The sequence below is a fragment of the Phaenicophaeus curvirostris genome, chromosome 2 (genome assembly GCF_032191515.1).
Source record: "Phaenicophaeus curvirostris isolate KB17595 chromosome 2, BPBGC_Pcur_1.0, whole genome shotgun sequence".
In the NCBI taxonomy this organism is placed as follows: Eukaryota; Metazoa; Chordata; class Aves; order Cuculiformes; family Cuculidae; genus Phaenicophaeus; species Phaenicophaeus curvirostris.
In genome coordinates, this window is record NC_091393.1 from 70,116,626 (window position 1) to 70,139,278 (window position 22,653).

A 22,653-nucleotide genomic window follows, 5' to 3' on the forward strand; every position below is an offset into this window, starting at 1 on the left:
TAACTATATAAACATTCCACTAGGCATTTATTGTTGATTAGCTAAACCTGTGTTTTGTGGTAGTACAAAACCCAGTATATGCCTTGCAGGTAGTTTGTGAGAAAACTTCCCGTGCAGTAAGAAAGATTATAAGAGTATCCTGCAACATACTTGGCAAACAGTTGGAGCAGGTGTAATCTGTATCTTTTTGAGTGCCCTTTTTGTTGAGGCTCCATCCATTTTTCTCTAGGTATTAATAATTCCAGTTATTCCTTCGTAAGTTCTGATTTGCACGTGAGAGTGGATGTTTTCTGAATACACAAATATATAAGATGCATATAAAAAAACCTGTCCTCATGTGCATTTTGTTATTAGAGCAGCCTGTCCAACATCTTTTAAATCCTTTTTTTTTTTTTCTTTTTTTGGTAAATAGTGAACAAATCAGTCCCTGTGCAAGAATATATGTAGGGAAAAATGCAGTGTTTCTAAAACTATATTTTTATTTACCAGTTCCCCAAAATCTTCATGTAGGAGAGTAAATTTATTAACTTAAAGAAGTATGAGCTTAGGCTTGAGGCAATATTAGTTCAAATTGTAATCAGAAGATACGTCAAATTCAAGAGAGAAGTTTATTAGGTAAAGTAACTCTTCAAATGTATGCAAAATCATACAGTGCAGAAAAACAAGGGCCTTTCAAAGCATTTTGTTTTCAGGATTGGCTTTTTTTTTTTTTTTTATTCCTGCATCCTTTAGGCCTAAGGACACTTTAAAAAAACAAAAAACAGGCTTGTCGTCTGTGTCTTGACAGATATCACGTATAAAAGAGTTGTCATAATCTTGGCATACAAATAAAACAGGATGTGTTTAATAAGATATTTGAAGAAGTATCTTGGATTTTAAATCCTGTTCTCCAGCTTGCTTCAGGATTGCCTTTTGAACAAATTGCAAAATTTAACAAAATATTTTAACCTTATATATTGACATAGTGGTATTGTATTTGATGTGGGAATGTATACACCAAAACGTGGTGATTTATAATGATATAATTATTATAATTATATAATAATATGATTTTAATATAGTTGCAGTGAAGTGCTGGGAGGGGGAGTACTTATTAGCAAAGATTATTAGAATACTTCACTAATTACTGTAAGATGATTATATTGTTCAAATATGATTCTTGGTTCATTCAAAATAGTTTGCTTTCTTTGTTTTTAACTATCAGGCTCAGCACCTAGCAGCTGTTTTATAGCTGTGGCTTTGGTAACCAAGGAAGTTGTGTATAGTTCCTAATATTATTTAATGTGTTAAAAGGTGACCAGAAAGAGTCTACGTATGGTTTTGGGGGGAGGGTGGGGTGTGTTTTGTTTGTCTGGTTGATTTTTTTAAATCAAATTTTAACACTTATAAGTAAGTCATTGCAAATTATTTAATTTAAATGAAATGAAAACAGCTCAATCGCATCTAACATTGTATTTAAAGAAAAACCTAAAATCTTTCATCTTACATGGCACTGAGCAGCACATAGTAATTGTTCTTTGATCTGTCAGCCATGACCTGACCTTCTGGCTAAGGGACAGAGTTGATAACTTCCTTGGCCACCATCTGTTCATAATAAATACATATTTAGGTTTTTTAAAGTAGAGAGACAACAATGTATTAATATTTTCATGCTGTTCTTCATTAAAATGTGAATTTTTCTGTTTAAAAGGCAGTCGTGTTTCAGGTTGTCTTTTGATATACTGAGAGAGAGTTTACTGTTTCTTGAGGCATGATTGTATCTTTAATTGTGTTGTGGATAAATTTTATTTTTGAAGAAAAATAAAATTTTAGTTTAATCCCTTTTTAAAAAGTCAGTATATATGAAGTTATTCAGGTGTGTCAGAATAGGCAGAAATCTCCATGCACTATTTAGTGTCATCAGTTACATATATGTCAGTAAATAGAGTTAAATATTTATCATACAGCGATATTTATGAAGTTCTTAAATTTGATTTCAAGCATTTGGAAAAACTGAAGAGAGTATGTGTCTTTGTTCTTATTCTTTTTCTTCTAATATCTGTTTTCTTATCTTTTGGTGAGCTGGGACTAATAAAACACATTAGCACCTTGATATGTCTTCCTGTTATTAATATTTGACATGAATATTGCTTAAAATAAAAATGAAGAAGCAAAGAGCAATGTTACCACTCAAACTGAATAAATATTTTGTAATATCATCTCTTGTGATCCTGATTAACATTATGATTATGGAGGGAGGCGAGGGAAAGCTGTATACCACGCACTTGCTCTGCACAAAATCTGCATCTGTGCATCTGGCTCAGTATGTCGTAAAGTAGCATAACCTACGGCCTTCTCTTTTTCTTTCTCAGCCCTCCCATTGTGGATATAGCTGTGGTGAAATAACTGTGCCTTACTTAATACTTTTCCTTCTTAGGAACAAGCTTTGTAAGTTATATGAGTATAATGCCTTCATGGCAGTAAACTGTGTCCACACTAGGGGTTGTACTAGCACAGCTATATCAGAGAAAAGTCGCGCCCTAATCTAAATAGCTGTTATCAGAACAAAAATTATGTTTGACACAGCAGGACTTCACTTTTATAATACTTTGTGCTTTTCTAATAGCAATTGTACTTCTGATACACTATGAAATTGTTACCTCGGATCAGCATCACTTGCTCTTTTCTCCTCTGGGTTATGAAAATAAAAATGAAATAGACTGTTAATAATTTGCATTCTGTTTGTCTGTAAACAATTTTTGTTTTATAAAATCTTGCAATTTATAGAAGCATGTAGAAGTGAAAACAGGCTTGTTATTTTTTCAGTCTCAGCCAACATGGTCATCATCCTTATTAAGATAGTTCTTACCAGTAGCATTGCTCTACTGGGAGTTGTGGTCTCCTTGTAGTAAAGCCATAGGGCATGTTAAATCCAACTTCAGAAACTAACTGAAGCTTTTAAATTTTATTTCACCATGTTTTGGGGAATCGGATAAATACTTTGTGTAGAAATAGATTCAAGCTGGTAACCTTAATGTGTGAAAAGCAATTTTTTTAATACTGACTTCAAAATTAAGTGAATGTAGGGGATTACAGAATTTTGTTACTTACCTTGTAGGTGACTGAATGAAAAGCTCCAGAAATTTTATACCAAACCCCTGAAATTCTTGAGAGCTGCCTGTGTAGAAATTCTTGAGCGCAAATAAAAAGAAGTTGCAAAGTCACTGATGTAACCTATACAAATGGAAAGAGCTACACATCAAAGTGGTTTTATGTAGTATGACAGAACCTAAATGATGTCTCTGTACACTATACACTGACAATTTTGCAGACAAATAAAAATATGGCAAAATTGCAGTCCAAAAGCAATTTGCCAAAAGGTATTTTGGGAATGTTTATCTCATTTGTCATAAATCTGTGATTTATAGTAACCTAAATTAGACATTATAAAGGGAGGCATTACCGATTCTGTGTTCATCAGAAATAATGCAGGCCAAGAATTTGGGTATGTATCCTAGAAATGCTGCAGTGTGTCTGATGCAAGATCAGTACAACCTTCCAAAGACACTGATTCACTGAAAAGTCATCTATGAATAGGTATCAGACTTCCCTGAACCAAGCTTTAAAATACTAGATTTTTCACAAGCTCAGGCATTCAGGATGTCACCACATGTAGGATTACTTGTTACGTGTATTCTTGCAGCGGTCCTAAACCTCAGATTTTGTGATGTCATTAGTTATAAAGAAGCTCTGAAAGTTCTGTTTTGAAGATAAATTCTGTTAAGCTAGTAAACGTACTTGATTACTGTTTGGCAGGGAGGAAAAACTTAGAACCTGACAGCTTGAAACTCTTATAATCAAATTTTCTTACTTCATCATACCTTGAGTCTAATGGCCTTAAAAGTAGCAAAACCAAATTGCTTTTGGACAACAAAGCATTAAGAAAATGTGATAACCTTTGCTGTAGCTGAAATTTTCAATTTGTTGTTTTCAGTTTGGGGCATCCAGTGTGCTAATTTGAATATGGGTAGATAAGGAGGAAATAAAATGTTAATACTTTATGCTTTACTTTGGCATGGATTTTCTGACCTCTTCAGGAGGAACATCGTTCTTTTTTACAACTGAACTTACTTTCTCATCTCAAGATTTTTGAAGAAAAACAGCGATCTAGAACCCTCCAAATATATAACAAGAGAAATGTTTAATTACAATTATAATATGACTTCTGCTGCTCTGCTATGACATTACTTTCCTCTGTCAGTCATCCGTTCCTCAAGGATCAGAGTGGTATGAGCAGCCTTCATTAAATCCTCTTTCATGTTTCCATAAGAAAAATCGCTGGGACTGGGATTCCTAGTAGTACAACTTTCTATACTGGTCTGTTTCCTCTAAGCATCTGGCCTGCTAAGAGGGATGACCCAGTTGATAGTCAGGATTTTATTGTTTATAGGTGTAGTTGACCCCTGTAACCTTGATCATGTTCTGTCGTCTAGTGTGATGTCACCCTGCTAGTGTATGGTAAGAGAAAATAATTTATATGCATTAAACACTATTCAAAGTAGGAAAAGGATTGCATAGCTCTTGGTATAGTGGGTATATGCATTATATTTAAAGAAATGCTTGTTCTCTGTTATTTTTTGTCATCTTCTTAGGCTAGAAAAATGGTTGCTTTATCAGTAGTCATTGTGCCAACAATCAGAAGAAAAAGCATGTAAAAATCCCTAGAACTTGTCAGTTGTTACTGCACAGGTTTTCTTTCCAGCCATTCCTTAGTGCTGTCCAGGAAAAAAGAGCCAATCCCACATCAGTAATCTCAAATACATGTTTGAGAGGATAAAAGGAACAAGTTTTGTTCTCTCCTGTTTTTCAATAATGAAGTAGCAGTAATCTTCACCTTCCTTTTTTCTACATGCATCCGTCCTTTTCTGAAATTCCTTTATCAGCAAGGAAGCTATCTGTTTTGCACTACCCTATTCTCTCCTGTCCTCACCTTCCCCCAATACAATCCGTTTAAAAAGAATTTAAAAAAAAAATATTGTTCCACTGTGGAACAAAATCACTTTCTTATCTCTGCTAGTGGCTGCCGAGCTAATCTCTAGTACAGCAATGTTGCCTGTTAAAATACATAGTGATCTCTGTGGGTTTGGAAGCTTTCTTCCTGAAATAGTATTGCCGTTCAAATATTTTGGCAAACTGAAAGCAAATATTTTCAGGGAAGTAATGAGGTAAAATCATTGTATGACATGTTCCAGCCATTCACTGTTAGTCTGTTTCCCAGGATGTTTATCCACAGAATTCGGGGGCTATGTTACTCTTTGACAGTTTGCACAAGGGCAGACACCTAAGATTATTGCTTAATTAAAAACGTTGTGTGTGCTTGTGTATATTCTTAAATGTACACTTAGCAACATGGGGATTTTTTTGACCCACCCAACAATTACAGGTAGAAAGTTTGCTTCAATTTGATGTAAATATGGGTGCATTTAAGAGCAGCCTCGTTCGATGCTATTTGCAGGAAGTTTGTTCAGCACCCTTGCTCTTTCTTGCAACATCCTTTCTCTGATTATTGAACTTTTTGGAAGCAGAGGGTTTGTGGTGTCTGACCATTGCTTAAGTAATGGCTCTTCTCTTCAGGCTTTGCCTCTTAGTAGAGCGTGTGGGGTGCCACAGTACTGCTCAGGTGCTGTTATATTTCTTTGCAGTACAAGTGACAAAGTGGTCACTGAACTACTTCGCCTTGGGGAATTGAAGAGTCCCACCAGATCAGACTAGAATAATAGCCGTCCAACAAATTACAGCTTGCATTGCTTATCTAGGTGTTGTTTTAACTTGTCACACCGGTCCTTACAAGTCAATTTATTTGTGAACCAGTCATAGGGGAAACCCTTCAAAGGAACCATGGGTGTTTATTGGTGTTACTTTTCTTCTTGTGTTACTGTTCACATTAGTTATCTTTCATGTCATATTTTTCACATTTCAGCTTTGAGCTAAAGGATTTGTAGAGTTTCAGTTTTCTTATGATTTTTGTGAATTGACCTCTTTGAAAGAGGGTAGTCTTTGTGGCCTATTTAAAGCCTTGTGTACGTAGATTTTCATAGCTTTATAATAAATCTATTTCCAGAAAGGAGATTCCCCCTTTAAAAACAAATTTAGTTTTCATAACTGCTTTGTATCTTTATTCAGATGTGAATGGGAAGCAGCAGTGAATCGTATAGAGTGCAAAACATTGTTGGGGGGTGGTGGGAGTTAACCTTGTGATGGCCCTAACTCTCTTTATAAAGTTGGGTAGTTTTCCAGGTGCAATGTGCTGTGTCAGATGGCCATGCCTGGGAGGTCTGAGGTTTAAAGACCACTCAGAACCTAGAGCTGCTTCACTGATATTAGGATTAGAATAGAGATGACTGCAAGTGACTCCTGCTGCATGTGGACCTATAGTCATCTTTTCTCCACGTAAAATACCTCTAAACTGTGCTGCAAAAGTTATCTTGTTTTGTTCATGTTTTTTAATCAAAAATAGCAGATTAAAAAAATAGCATTATAGTAGGGCATGATTGTTCTGTCACTGATTAACTGTATTAATGAGCAAAGAAGACAACATGGATTGAGATCAGTGCAAAAATTTCCTGTCACTGTTAATATATTAATATTTAAATGTATGTGACTGGCCATACTGGTAGCATCTTTTAGAAAGCCCATAATTATAGCCTTACTCCTGTGCTGATTTCATTGCTTTGAAGGGCTACTGTAGTAAATGAAATTAAGCATGTGAGCATCAGGGCCTGTAAAAATTTGCTGTGTATTAATTTAAAGTGTATGTGTTTTTATAGATGTTGATTGCCTTTTGGGGATGTACCTGAATACAAACCATCATAGTTAGTTTTTATTAATTTATGTTTATTCTTCCATTTTTAGTTCTGTTTTATGCCCATTTAATCTTATAATAATAATGGAGAATGAAGTACTGTAAATTCACAAAAATATTTTCTCCTCCAGAATTATTTTGCTGCAGAATTTGTGCAGTCAGCTCAGGATTTATTTTTCTGGTTGTATCATGTATTTCTATAGTTGATGGGTGAGCATACTTGTATAACAGTGAGTGTTATAAATCACATATTAATTCAGTTGCTTTTAGCATATTTTTGATTTTGTTAAAAATCTTCTAAAGTTGTTTTTGCATTTACTTCAGAGTACGAGTTCTTTTATCACTGCTTAATCATTCTCATTTGATAAAAAAAATAAAGCATTTGACTTTTCTGTCAGTTTGCTGCTATTTAAAATTCTGTGAAAAACATCTGCTAGTTTGGAATTAAAAGTTGCATTTTTCTGCATACAATAGATTCAACATCAGTATGAAAAGAATTAAACAGTTATTTTAATCTTTAATTTGGCTTGTTTTGAATGAAATTATTATTTCATTTTATCAGAATTTGTAGAGATAAAAAGATGTCTACTTAATTAAAGAGCACAGTTTTGCAACATACATAAGTAGTGTTAGGTGAAGATAATTTCAGATAATTTATGAAGAGGATATTTGAAGATTAATATGGTGCTTGAGAAGTAATCTTGCATGTTTTCCAGTAAGTTGCATTTATGTCATTGAATGCACATCTCCCATTTGTTCACCTAAAAATACATTGTGAAAATCAGAAGATAATTTGTAAACTCATCTTATACTAATGAATGAGAAGTGAAGCACTTACATTGTTTCAAGAAAAAATATAGAAGGGTCCTATATTCTTCAAAGTGGAAAAAAATTAAAATATAAGAGGTGATTGGTGGTAATACTGAAAAAAAATTGATCTAGGAGAAAAAATTCACCAACTTTTGTTTAGTAAAACTTCTTTCTTGTAACTGGATTGGGTATACATGCAGAACATTGTTAATGTGTTTAAACTTGCTAATAATGATGTTTCTCTTACTAAGGTTTTGCCTGCCATCTTCCAATGGCAAAGTGCCTGTTGATGTGCCTGGAAGTGTAGGCAAGTGCAGTGAAGACAGATTAAATAGTACTTTCTAAACTATGTGCAGAAGCAATAAGAATATTAAAGTTGCAGAGTTAAGCACCAGAAGTTGCCTGTTCCAACCTTAATGTAGTCTTGTTGTACATATACATTATGATAATTCGTTTCCTTGTTATACTGAAAATCTGTTTCAGATTTTCTTAAATGCAAGATTGTCATCTGTCTTTTTGCAGTTCTGTGCTCCATCTCTTGTCTCTCACATATATTGAAAAGTTAAGTACCTTGAAGAAATATTCTCTGATCATCTTGTAAAAATCTGTATCACAAGTGATAGGCACTGAGGGATCAAATTAACGCTGCATGAGAAGCAGAGTTGTCAGCAAAATACTTTAGTTGGTGGTTTGTTTCTGTTTCGCTCCCTACAAATATGCTGGGGCCCAGACAGGAGCTACAGAACTACTTGAAACCTCCCATTGGAAGAACTGGGAATTAAAAGTAACAACAAAAATTAGTTTGAGCCCAAATAGTTTTGGAAAGGTGATGCCTGAAAAGGTTGATTACGGGAATAAAGAAGGTTCATTGGTTCTCTAATTTTTCTCTGTTTTGAATTCTGATTATATTGTGATGACTTAGTGATGGACTGGACTTGACAGATTTTAGGATGGAGCATATACATTTGTGAGACCATTATTGTTTACAGGAGGGGGAAAAGGGTTGTTTTCTACTGTATGAACTAGTCTCAGGTTCTGAGGCTTCATGTGTTTTGAACTATTATCTTAGTTTTTAAACCGAAGTAACATGTGAGGTTCAGAATATGGGCTAGGTATTTTCAGCATGATGATGCATGTCTCCTACCAAATTATTTTCAGTGAATGTTTTCTGGTGTTTCAGGAAGATAGCTGATATCTCTAAAAATAGCTGGATTAGATGCTTCAGGTTTCTGAGTTGTTGTTAGCATGTTTTCTTGGGTGGCGTTTTTCTGCCATCCCTTTCTTATGAGGTTGTTAGATGTTTCTACCATGGCCACTGCCAGAATTCTTGTGTAGAACTACTATTCTTCATATAGCTCACGCTGCGAGTGCCTGTGAATATTGATATTTTAAAGTATATTTGTATATATCTGTATTCACCTACGCAGATGCACAAACACACAAGTACACATGTAAATAAGCTGATTCTGAATTTTGGAATTACTGATGAAAGTAGCAGAAGTAAAATTGTTCTTCAGTTCCTGTGTTTCCTTTCTTGATGCTTTTTTCACACTCCTTTGAATCTTTGAAGACCCAGTCATGGGGTCATTGTCTGAGTATTTCCCTCTATATTTTCTGAAATCTCTGAATGTATTCTTGGGTTCAACCCTGCAGGTTCAACATCTGGCTGATGGAAGCAGAACATTTTTACCAGAGGTTCTTGCACTTTGAATTTGCTTCCTTCTGTGGGTCTGTGTCAAAACCTGACTGAGCCTGTTTAACTTGAGGCAATGATGTAAAGCCCATCTGTTCCTTGAAACTTTTCCCTGAAGGAGTGATCAAGAGTGTATTTATGTTCTCGGCTGTGGTTGTGCTTTATGAAATACTTAGTTGATGCTTCTCAGCTAATCTGTGGCTTGATTTTTTTTTTCAAGTATGCTGAATCGATGTATCCTTAAAGAACATTATAAAAATGTTGCAGAACTTCAGTATCTTTAACTTGCAAAGACAGTGAAGAACTCATGTCCCTGTTTACTACAAATGGAGAAATAACATTAATGAACTGGTGCTGTTAAGAAGAACGGAGTGTAGAGAACCCACTGAGACTTCTGTTGTTCTATTTAAAACGTGCAAAAGTCTCTGGAAATAAGTGATAATGCAAAGCATATGTAACTGAATACCTTTGCATGCCTGGTTTTAAAATATTCTGATGATATAATGGGTTGTTACATTCTTTAGAGGGGAACAGTACTAGCAATTTTGCAGATAGTTTCCCTGTCTTTGTATTCGAACTCGGAATTACTGATTTAATTTGGTAGATGTTCTATGTGATAAAGCAAGGTGACATTCAAATTCTAATCAAAATTCCTTTATGAACCTTTGTTGAGTGTTCTTGGGGGGAAAAATGGTACGGTTAAGTAATTAGCAAAATTAAAAATAAATTTAAAAACAGCATTATGAAACCTTTTTCACTATGAAGAGATTGTGTTTGTCTGACATCATTACTTACTGTGTTTTAGGTTAACATTTTCATAGGAGGAAAAGAGACAACATTATTACAAAGGTGCTTCAAGTGCAAATATTGGGACTGAATTACATTATTTTTTTCTTTTATGTTTGAATGAATGATTTCATTAACTGAAGAAGATATTGAGGCTTGTCTACATGAGGAAGCTATCACAATATAAATTGTGGTATGAATTTAAAGTATAATAGGTATTCTGCACTAACTCCTTTTATGAACAGTTTTATTCTGTACTACAAATGACCTTTCACAGTTTAGTTGACTGAAAAACATTCAAGTTCCCTCCAACCCCAATGACAAATAAGTATTTATGTAGGGAGTTGGTGCAGAATAGTTACTACATGATAAAATTGCATTGTTAGCCTATTCTGTATTCCCCTGGCCTCCTTAAAAGCATCTTTGGGACAAAGTATAGTATTACGTTACAGATATATTAGTATATTCCTGCAAGCAGTTGTATATGAACTTAGAGCACAATGTATTCCTTAGAAGAATATTTGTGAAAAATGTTTAAACTGTTGACAATATGTTTCACTTAGAGATACTAAGTCTAGTATGCTTCTCTGAAAAAAAATAACAAAACCACTGGTCATGCAGATTTGCTTATTGTTATTTGTGAAATTAATTAATAGATTCATCAGCTGTGTTAGATCTACTTACTAGATTTGGTTGACATATAAAGACTATGATGTTAAGAAAATGATAGGACTAACAGCAGCTGGCATGTTTAGGATTCAGTTATAAGTCATAAATAACTTATTTTTGATAACAGTAAAATCACAAAATTACCTTTATTCTATTGTTTAATATTATGTGAATATGACAAAGCTAAATTCCCATGTGTCATTGCTTGTGTAATAGATAAGCAACATAAATGACCAGACGAGCTGTCCTATGTCCAGCAGCTTCTGAAGATGGCCACTGTTCTGCTGCCTTCTGGCGTTCTAACACAGTGAATTTGGGGTGCAAATATGGAAGCCTTCACATAAGAAGATTGGGAAATGATTGAATGCATGTATCTTTCAAGCCGCATGAAGGCAATAACAATGTATTTCAATATGATACACACTTTGGCTTTTCATAAGAATGTAATTTCAATTACTTTAATTTTCTTGTTTTGCAGTTTTTGTCATCAAGTACATTTATTCTAAAACAAGTGTGTATTATTTTTCAGATTTATTTTGTTGTCTTAAAATATATCTCTATGCATTTCTTAAATATACTTTCTTTGGTTCTACAATTTTCTAAGAAAATAGAAAAACTAGAGTTAGAGCTGAATGGAAACAAACAGCGTTTGGAACAAGCCCAGCAGGATGTGACAGAAGCCAGAGAGGAGTGCCTAAAACTGACAGAACTGCTGAGTAAATCTGAGCACCAACTGCACCTCACCAGGTACCCTTTATCCTATTACATGCTGTAGTACCAATTTCATTCTGCTAATTTTTTACCACAGGCTTCACCATGGTTGTTGTGGATACTTGCAGTCGTTGACTGCATGGGCAGCCCTCGATAATGTTAAAAGTGGAGATATAAATGAGTGAGTTATGCAAGTGAACTACTAGTGTCAAGAAAAGGCAATGTTCAGCTCCGGTGAAAGAGTAGCATACATCTGGGCAGGAAGAAGAGCAGTGAAGAGTGCAGCTACATCCTTTTTGTTGTTACTGTGTTTGATAGGACAAAGACGCTTTAAATGTTGTTTGGGACTGTAGTGTACAGCAACACCTTTAAGCATAGAAATTCTTAGGTTAATGACGTGAAGTTTCTGCAGCGCAATGACCAGGAATGTGTAAGTGAACATAATTGTGTTGAGCTTCATTGAAGGTTAAACAATCAAAATGTAATATTTCTGTCTGTGAATAGGAGGTATGAGGAGGGTGTTTAATTTGCTTGCTCTGTGGAGATTTGGTACAGTGCAAACAGAATGTGACAGGAGTCTTTGCCTGAGCTCATTGAGTCCTTGGATATAGCTCCCAAAGCCATTTACTGTAGTACTCATTACACATTTGTAGAAAACACTAGAGTTTTGGTAACTGCAGGGATTTTTCCTTTTGCCACAGAAAATGCTGTTGTCTGACTGTTTGCAGGGTTTTGGTTGTGTGTATGGATTTTGTTTTGTTCTGCCACCCTGCTCTCCCCAAGAGTGAACATCCAGAAACAAATCTGTCAGCTTTTACTCAATCCTTAAAGAAAAAAAAGTTAAGTTAGTTTTAACTTTACATGAGGGTGGAAAAAAACCTCAGATTTTTATCACTTAACAGAAGTCTGTGTGTTTATCCAAGTCTCTTACTCTTGGGGCTTTGTGAGAATTCTGCCACTGGAAATAAAACAGAGCCTCGCCTAAACTATTGAATTCAATGAATCACTTTTTTATTCAGCTATGTTTCTGTGTAATTCAGAGCACGGTTGTTTAACAGATGGAAGAAAGTACCACTCTAACAGCCTGTATTTAGAGAAAAAATATGCTAGAGGTTAATGAACTTTAAAAAAAGTTTTGGGTGAGTTGTTAAGATATCTAAAGTTTGGATTTAGCAGAACTTTATTAATAATGATTTGTTGTGATAGTTAACCAAATGGCTTACCATGCTCCTTTTAGTAAAAGGCTGATTATATGCAATAAAGCTCTGGATATCTTGAAGGAAATCTGACTAGCCAATATTTGTGTGTCTCTGTGTGTGTGAAAATACACAACTTGTAAAAATGAGGACTATTGTGTACTTTCACATAGCGAGGCACTTAAAGCTCGGTACCTAACATACAGATGATTCGCCTAGCTCTTTTATCTGTGGCCTCTGACTTGGGAAGTTTGAGATGCAAATTCCTAGAGGCTGGGAACAGTATTTTGGGCAAGTAGCGCTCTGTGCTGACCCTGTTCTCGTACAGTTTCACAGACATCTGCTTTTTGAGACAGATGCTGAACTGCCACGGCTTCATTGTCTGACCTTGTGCAGCCACACTTTTCTAATATCCTAGCCTTTATTTTATTTTTTTATACTTTGTGTTTGTGTTACAGCCTCTGCTTATAAGTATTCTTATAAGTAGTGAATGTTTTAATTGCTGACATCTAATTGTTAGAAAAATGTATACGTTGAAGCAGTGATATTCCCTAAATTCTACAATACTTTGTTTTCTGTAGGTTTTTGTGTCCTTATTTTTGGAGTGTCTGTCTGCTTTCCAGGAATGCATTAAGTCATGCTGCTGTCATGGGTGAAGGGGGGGAACAAAAGGGATGAGAAATTCATTGCTCCTGAACCCATTGTCCCTGTGTACTTAAATTGGTAGGGCAGGGTTAGAGGTATGTTTGCTTAATTGTCTGTTTCCCCCTACTCGCAGAGGAAAATATCCAGTACTGAAATGGAACTTTTCCTTAGCCTCTGCTCTTTTTCTTCCTCTCAGATCACTTCCTGCCAGAACAGGTCTTCTGCATTAGTGAAGGCATAAAAGTTACATGTCTCTAGTAGCATTAGTTTTGAATTGTGAAGTCAGTATATTTTTAATGGATTGGGACATTCATAGTTGTTGCTTGTGAACATCATTGGCGTATGGTTTGCCTTCTTTAATTCTTTGTTCCCCTCACCTCAAATGGCAGCTGTGTCAGGAAAGATATTCACTTAAAGGGTAGTGGTAATAGTAATCCTGTGGGGGTTATAGACTCTTTCACTGTGGCAGTTGCCAAGGAAAACAGATTTTAAGCTCTAGAGTCCTGCCTGTGGGAGGTAGCTGCAGAAATTGCACTGATTTAGTGCATCTCTTGGGTATTCTGGCCTTGGCCTCGTCTTGCTGATTTCCTTCTTTCCAGGAGAGCACCAGCTGGTCCACTCCAAGTCTTCTTACAACGCTGGACTTGAGGGAGGCCTGTACTGCTGTTACTTGGTTGTGGGTAGCCTTTTCTGTTGCCTTGCATGACCTGTCTGGGTTGTTCTGGCAAAAATTAGAGGTAGCTGAGGAGGTACAGAAAGAGTTCTTTGTTTTGTATTAATTAGTATATTACTAAGGAGAGAAGTCCTTACTAATACACTGATTCTAAGCTTTGATATTGTAAATAAATAGAATAATAAAATGAGTACGAGAACTTTGGATTTTAATGTATGAAAATGAGATGATACATATTATATGAATGGATTAAAAGAGAAAGCATGCAGACTGTGTCTTAGTGAGAAAAAGAAAGAGCTCAGTAGAACCTCAGTCTTCTCCAGGAGTCCTACTTCTTTTACTGCATCCTAGTTTTCTGGCACTGTTGATTGATTACCAGCTAAACAGCTTCTAAGTTAACAAAATGTACTTGTTAAAAATCAAGAAAAAGGTTACAATTAGCTATTCTAAAACATTACCGCAGAGCTTAAATTTGCCTTTTCCTGTCACCTTTCTTCCTGGAGCAATATGTTGCTTAGAAATCAGTGCTATTAACATGCATTTCCTGCTATTGAATCTAGTTAGTAATTCTAATTTGTATGTCTTCAAATGACTGGGAAAATACAGAACTTTTGCAGTGTATTTTTGATTGTCGGATCATGCAGCTTTGCAGATATCACCATGCAATGAGACTGACTGTGCTTGTTTAAAGTATTTATTCTTTTTACTCTAATGTCAGCTTTAGGGTTATTTGTATTAGAGTTCCTGTAGTAGAAGAATGTTATTAAATAATTTAATATTAATAATTTCAAATTGCCGTTACTTTGGCAGTATTGGGTCTTACTAATGAAGCTTGTCTGAATCCAGTCTTCAAAGAACAGGAAACACATAGATATTTCTTTCTTAGTTCATGGGAGACTAATTATTAAATATGACATCGGTATGCTAGTGGAAAAGTTCATTTAAAAGATGCAAGATGTTAACAATTTGCCCAAATCTTAGTGCGTCATCTAATTTAATAAATTTTTTCATTGTTCTTGTGTAACAAAATTGTTGTTAGAATTCTTTTCTCTTACTGTTCCGAAACAAATGTAAAGTTATTGTTTGCTTCAGTTGCAGTCAGATGTAGTTCCTGTTTGCATATGCCAAAGCAATTAAATAAATCTTTAGAAGTTAGAAAATCGCTGGATATCAAGATTGAACTTGTACTCTGGTATTATGTGTTTTCTCAGTCATGGAGAAAGATAGATGACTTGAGATACAGTTGACTGAAATGTCATCTAAAATTTGCTGGGATATGTAATTGACTAGAGCTGAAGCACATTTAATTTAATTTTTATTTTTTACTATTCTTGTTTGCTTATATGAAACATTACAAGCAGTATTGAATGTCAGCTTGTAGGTGGGAAAAAATTACTCAGCATAGAAGAAACTGTGTGTCTAGGGTCAGGACACCCACCAATCTACCTTGAATCCCCATGTCACCCTTGAAGGGTAAAAGTTTGTAGTACAGTGAGGTCAATGGATGTTGTAGTTCTTGATTTATTTTTTTAAGTTATTATTTAGTCTTCCATCCAATATGTGCTATTTCTTTTCTCCCTTACTTTTGAAGTGATGTTATCTGTAGAAAGCAACATATCTAAGACAGTGGCATTTGGGGGGTACAGTGGGTTTTAGAAGTGCTCTAGCCTTCCTACTGTGCATCCGTCCTTGCTAGTTTCAATGATTCCATTAATGCTAATTTGTATTGCATGTATTATAAACCACATAAATCTATCATTCCACCTCCAGGTTCCTGTGGCATTATTTAGTCAGTGAAGCTTTGCTGTTGTGCTATGTGTCGTCACCAGTGTTCCCTGTTAGAATTGCAGTATGCCTCATATGTTGATTTCCCTGTTTAAGCAATACTATTAAATAATAAAATATAAACTAACTTATTGACTTATAGAAGGTGATTATACATAGCCTTCTAGGGAGTTGCACAGTACTTACTATTATGAATTGTGGGGTTTTTTTCTAGTAGCATTTATTAGTTAGCAGCACACTTACTGTTGTGCTTTTTCTAACAATTCTAACATGTCAGAAAGAGTCCTTTGTCTGGACTGGGGAAGGGGTAATATTTGAAGAAATAATATTAAATGACTGAGGTAAGTTTTATGGTCCCAGACTGACTGATGAATGGACCAATAACACTGAAATTGGAGAGGGGGACAAAAAGAGGGAAAAAGCAGAAATACAGTATAAGTAGTGATTAATTTCTAATTTTTTTTGTATTCTGCTCATCTTATACAAAACCATTATTTTAAAATGCAGGGAGGAGTGATAACATGAAACTCTGATAACTAATAAACTTTTTAGATTCTGCTTTAAATGTTTACTTTTCATTAAATTTAGGTATGGTTGCGACTATGTTGTTGTGATTCAGTCAACATTTATTTCTATCTGGTTTTCATATACAAAGGCATCAGGATGCCAGAAAATAAACTGTTAACGGAGAATTAACTTCTTTGGCATGCTTTCATACTTATCTTCCAAATTAAAGAAAATGAAATGGGCAGAAGCAGAGTGTAGATTACCTCCTTTTTGTCAAAAATGGTGGGAATTTGAAAATTAATAATAAAAAAGGGAACAGATGCAGTAACATGCCAGAGGGAGATTAATGTGGAGAGTAAAATCTGTGAGCAACAAAACTGAAGCAAACTGAATCAGTGGGAGGTGGTTGTACAATCAAAATCAGGATAAAAGAGAAATTACAAACAACCCTGCACTTGTCAAAGTAGTAGTAATGAAATCCTGACTCTGCCAGCAGCGAGAACCTGTGTTAGCACTTTGGGGTAAGGCCGGGAGCCGGGTGCCAGGTAGGAGGGCAGCGCGAGGCTGCTGGGCGGCAGCCATCGCGTGTGGAACAGATGGCGGGGAAAGCTGGCCGGGGAGGGGCTCCTTCGCAGAGCTAATCAGACAGTAACGGATAGGGCAGCTGGGAGGACTGACCACCGAGAGGCAAGCGGCAGGGTAGCCGCAGCCTTCCACGATGTGTGCAGTGGTGTGCCCATCGGCTGGAGAGAAGACCTTGCAACGTCTTTTCCGTGCAGCAACTGCACAAACTTTGGGAGCATGCGGGGGCCTTGCCCCAGGCGAGGGGGCTTGGGGAGACACAGGCTGGCCGCGGGTTCCCTGTGCTGCCTGCTGGGCTTGAGCGCATCCCACTTAAGTGTAACGTGCCCTTCGCTATCTCAAAAATATATGTCTTTGCTCTCGGTAGTATAGTAAGGATGCGTGTTTTCGTGTTTTATCATAGCAGCATATTGAATGCAGAATTTGGTGACTGACAGAAGTACAAAAGCACATGGCACTGGGGGACTGATCCAGCAAACTGATAAGCAAACTTTGCTCCTGTTGAAAGGGGAGAGAGAGCTGTAGGTCAGCACCTTCCCACAGGGTTAGGCCCCTCTGATGAATGAAACTGGTTTTCTGATGTTTTATTTTTGCCTAGAGGAGGCACTTCCCTCTTCTTAAATGAGAGCTTCTGAGGAGTGAATGGAGGTCCAAGCCTTCTGATCTTGAGTCACATGAGTGATTTTACTTGAGTAACTAGTAAAATCAATAGGATTTCTTGTGCAATTAAGAGCTAGTCTTGTACGAGAGGATTATGAGGTCGTGCCCTATGTTGATGATCATCAGCTTGAAAACAAAATGAAAACAAAATTTTATCAAGGAAAGGCAGAAATGAGCTCCTGAAGTGTAGCAAATTGGGAGACCCAGTTTTGTTTGATCAGAATAGGTGATACTTCTTCAGACAACTTCAACAAAGAAATCTACATCCCCTGCATCTGCTTTTTGAACTTGTATATCTCATCTGCAGAAGGTTTATAACTTGGCTCAATTATTCATTTTAAGCAGGGCGGGGAGGAAACATTACAGGGATTTGAAATAGGTGGTATAACATAGCCATATGCTATTTATGCAGCAGTTTCTGCAATAAATCTAATTTGGTGCTGTCAAAAAAAATTAGACTTATTTGGTATAGCAGCACATTAGTAAATGATTGTGGAAGCTTTGAAAGTTGTCATTCACTCTGCTTTACTTGCAATAGAATCTTGCAAAGCTTTTTTTTTTTTTTCTTTTTCCCCCTTTCCTTTTTCCCTGAGCAACTCTGTGAAAATGTCTCAGTTCTTTCTCCTGCAGCTGTAGAAACTGCAAATACATCCACAACTGAAAAGAGGGTCTTGCTTTAAGGTAACTGAAGAAGAGGAATGAGGAAAGAATAATGTCTATTGTTAGCAATTATGTGAATGTATATCAGAAAAATCAGTGAAGTGTGAGGGGATAAATTTCTCTCTTACCTACAGGTTTTCATAGTGCAGCTGAAATTGTTTATCTGATTGTACAGCATGTAGATAAATTAGCTGCTCTGCGTTATTATAGAAGGTAAAATATTTTACCTGCCATGGTAAGACCATATGCTGCTTTACAAAGACTTATAGGGAATGATTTGAAATACATCAGCTCTGTTGTCTTCTGGCAGTGCCTTTTAGAAATTTTGAAGCTGATACGCTCTGTGTCAAGATAATACGCAGTTGTTCAAATATCTTTCTATTTAATCACTTAAACATATTTAAGCTGATTGTACAAACAAAGGCCATTGATAAAGCTTAAAAGGGAAAGAAATTGTAAGTGAAGGAGTAAAGAATAAATCTACAATAGTGTGTTAATTTTGAATATTAAATTCTTTATAAATCACCTTTTTTCATTTTTAAAGAGTTTAAACAGGGTTGACAATTTTATTTATTGTCCTACAATACAAATTTCTCAAGGAAAAGGCACTTTCAGATTTTAGTCTCATCTCAGGTTTTCTCCATAGAATTTAAACTGCAAGTGGTCACATCAAATTTCTCTAATGATTTCATATTTTATACATCACATCAGGTTGTTGAGGCAGCCAAATTGCTACTGCATGTAGAGTGTGGTTCAGGAGCAGTGACAATACTTAAAGCGCTTTGGAGCGAGCAGTGAATTCAGATGAAATACAGAAGAGACTAACTGTTGTAGAAAACAAACATCTTTATAAGGTCTTTGTTTTGAGCCGTTATTATTCAGCACTAATGGTAATAAGTTTATGTGTGTGTATCAAATATTTACTTTGATCTCATTCAAACTATGATTTCTATTTGTGTGACTAATAACAACAGGATAACGATTTATTTTTCTGAACCATAAAAATCTTCCACACATATATCCAAGGCTGCTGGATTTCTTGCTGAATTTGCTACTGGAATTTTTTTTCTGATTTTTATCTTTATTTTTGACGTTTTCTAGGGCTTTTTCTCTCAAGTACATCTGAAAGCTTGTTTTTACATAAGCTAAGATGTACTTTTTCTGTCAGCTCCTGGTATTTGTGAACTTAAAAAAAAATATTAAAAGCTGCCCTGTGCTTTCAAAACTACATTTAAAGTTGTTTATTTTGTGCAGTGACAATGATTGTTGTTGGCCTTTTTTTTTTTTTCTTTTATTTTTTGCTTCTGTTTCTGTGCAGGATTCTACTTCTGAAATTCTTGCCTAGAAAAAAATTCAACAGAGAACCCAAAGGGTCCTCACCTGGGGGCTTTATCAAACTTGACAGTAAAGAACATCAGCCTGTAGGTTGTCACCTCCACAAAAGGTAGCTGATGGATGTAGGGAGGAAGTAAAATCAGCTTGGCATGCTAGCTTTGGCTGCTGGGCTGGTCTCCTCACCCCCTTGCTCAGTGCCCTTGTGCCAGTGATTGGTCAGGGAGAAGTGTAAGGTAGGAGATGCCTGTTCAGAGCAAGCACATGAGTATAGCCTCTGCTGTCAGCGACTTGACAGGGCTGACCTCCTTCCCCTGGCTGCGCTGACAGCGGGGCAAGCTTACTAGCATGCCACTGTTGGTTGCCTCTATGTTCCAGGTGGTTTGAGTATCAAACTACGTTTTTGTAGAAATTGGCGCAACTATTCTTGATTAGCTTCTCCTTGTTCAGTTGCCTTCTACAGGGCTTAAATCAAATGAGGGAATAAAAGTTTTGCTGTAGTTAGGTGGGCTCTTGTAGTGAATTCTTTTTGTTCCAGGGTTCCTCTTCTATTTCCTGTGCTTTTGTTCACCTGCATGTAGTTTCCTATGGAAGAAGATCATAGTGTCAGAAAACAAATGCAGGGATATCGGCAGGATATATCGCTATTAAGTTATTATTCAGCTAAATTTGGGCAGTATTTGTCAATGCAATTTTTATTAGAGTCAAATTCAGACCTAACATAAGTATAACTGCTTTTCTGCTAATGAGATTGAATTGCATCCTGGATTTGCTCCCAGAAAGCTTTACTTTAATTTAATTTTTGGTAAAAGAGTAATAAAATGAGTGGTTCATTATACTTGCTTACAAAACTTAAAATATGTATTTTATTTTTTGTTAACTGTATTCAATCTTGATGAAAGGGTTTTTTTTTTATAGGATGCCTAGGGTATACAGTGAAATTGAGGGGCATTTCTTATTTTAGAAGAATGAAACTGATGAGGATGTTAGTTAATAATTCAGGAGCTTATGGTTATCAGAATGTATTCCGGAAAAGAAATATGGGCACAGGAATTGCTAAAAATAATGTGTCCTGTTGACAGTATGAATTTAATCTCAGCCCTGACAAAGAATCTTAACATGGAAAGCAGTATTTTAACAGTTGCATGTATGTGTTTTACAAGTCTTGAAAACAGGCAAAAATATTCAGGTGTTTGGGTTTTTTTTTCCTTAAAAAGTGTTGCATTTGACAGATCAGAAGGTAAGTTTAAAAAAATGCAGATGAAATAATTTACAGTGAATGCTGTTGGCTGCTTTAAGGTTTTACTGTAAACTTACTCATTCGGCTGTTCCCATTTTCTCTTTGCATTTTTAGTCAATATCTTTGTTACACAATGTTGAAATGAGAATCAAAAGCTTTCATGTATTATTTTTATTTTTAATATTTTTATTAGTCCTTTCCATTTCTTTGCATTACTCTGCAAGTCTTTCTCAGATTATGCTGATCTTTTCAAGAAGGTACAGATACACATATATGAAGAAAAACACTAGCTGTTGCTGTTAACAAATGATGATTAAAATCTATTCTTTTGCTTCTGTATTATTTCTCCTATACCTCAAACTGATCTTCACAAACACAGGACTGTAAAGAACTTCATCTTCTGCTGGTTAGCAGAAGTGGATTTAAATCCACACCGACAGTTCATTTGACAATGACCTTGAGGGGCTTTGCTTCTTGAAGAAGAAAGCAGAAGCTTGCGGTAAACAAAGTTCACTTCTGACAGATGGATTGAATGACAGAAAGGTTGCGAGTGCCAGAATAGCCCTGGCAGAGGAGGAAATGTTCAGTGGAATCCAACAGGAGAGGAGGTGTGAACAGGTGCAGGGTTGCTGACGGAAGGGGAACCAGATGGAAGGAGCCAGAGCCAGTTTATTTAAAGGAAAAGGCAGAAAACACTGAAAGGCTGTGCGATCAGTGGCTAAAAGTGTGCATGGAAGAAGGTAAAAATTCACAAAGCAAAACTGCACAGTGGGATATCTAGCACTTAACATAATGGTAGTAATTTGTGAGTTTCGTTTTAAAGTTGCTATTGAAATATGTTTCTCCCTTACTCCTGAGAGCATAAGGAAAAGAGATTTATAACTGGACAAAAAGTAAAATAAAAAATAAATTTAAAAAAAAATCTCCTAACACCTCAACTGCTTTGCTGCCTTTCCATTATTTCTAATACTAATATGCAGACAGTTACAATGATGATAATACAAAAATTATGCCACTGTTGACCAAAGTAATAAAAGGCATATAAGGCTAGATTTTTATTTTTTAAATCTCCTGTTCGTATCTAGCTCCTGTCATATGTGGGTAGGTTAACGTGTATTTTATTGGGATGTTTCTGTAATATCTAAGCAAATGAACGGTCATGTACAAGGTAATGTATTTCTTGCTTCTGGTCATAAGTTTATCAGTTTGATGAAATATATGGTATCTTGCTGTAGGATGGGGGAGAAGTCTAGATTACCCTAGAGCAAACTCTCTCAAAATCAAATATTTTATTTCAAATTGTCGTCCTGAAGAATGCTTTATTCTGTCAAATTGTTCTACTTCTTCCCAAGCTGTTCATGTGAAGCTTGGTCCTTTGGAGGCAGAGAAAATGATTCCTCAGTTCTTCTCAACTTCAGCAATAGTTTGGGATAGTTAACAACTTAAAAGTAGCAAGCCTGTAGTAGCTTAATTGCAGGTTGCATGTCCAAACCTAATGTCTGTGAAAAACGTAGGTGGCTGTTCAGCAATCATCCATAGGGCATCTGTGATCTACTGGATCATTCAGCTGTGCTGATCTGATCCTGATCAGGTGTGAGCACACATTCACTTTCCTTTTGAATTAGCTAGATCATGCCGTGCAGTGTTTATGGTGACTTTATGCCAGCTGCAGTAGGACAGATGATACCTGATCCAGCATAAAGCTTGCCGGTACAAAGTTAACGTACCAAACCCATTGTTTTTTTGAACAAATTTAAATTAGCAGAGTGAGTTCATAGCAGATCAGATCTCTGCATCATTTAGCTGCATCATTTTTTGATTCAATAGTAGGTGCCTGATGGTTGGATTTACTGTATTAACAGG

General features: G+C 35.9%; 1 protein-coding gene across 2 annotated transcripts in view; it reads left to right on the top strand.

Moving 5' to 3' along the window:
- The window catches only part of SDCCAG8 (SHH signaling and ciliogenesis regulator SDCCAG8), a 115,587-nt gene that overhangs the window by 33,143 nt on the left and 59,791 nt on the right, over nucleotides 1-22,653 (top strand). For both annotated transcript variants that reach the window (XM_069852415.1, XM_069852414.1), the window contains exon 13: nucleotides 11,404-11,546. In XM_069852415.1, the coding sequence (XP_069708516.1) occupies nucleotides 11,404-11,546 (143 nt within the window). The remainder of the gene's footprint in view (nucleotides 1-11,403; nucleotides 11,547-22,653) is intronic.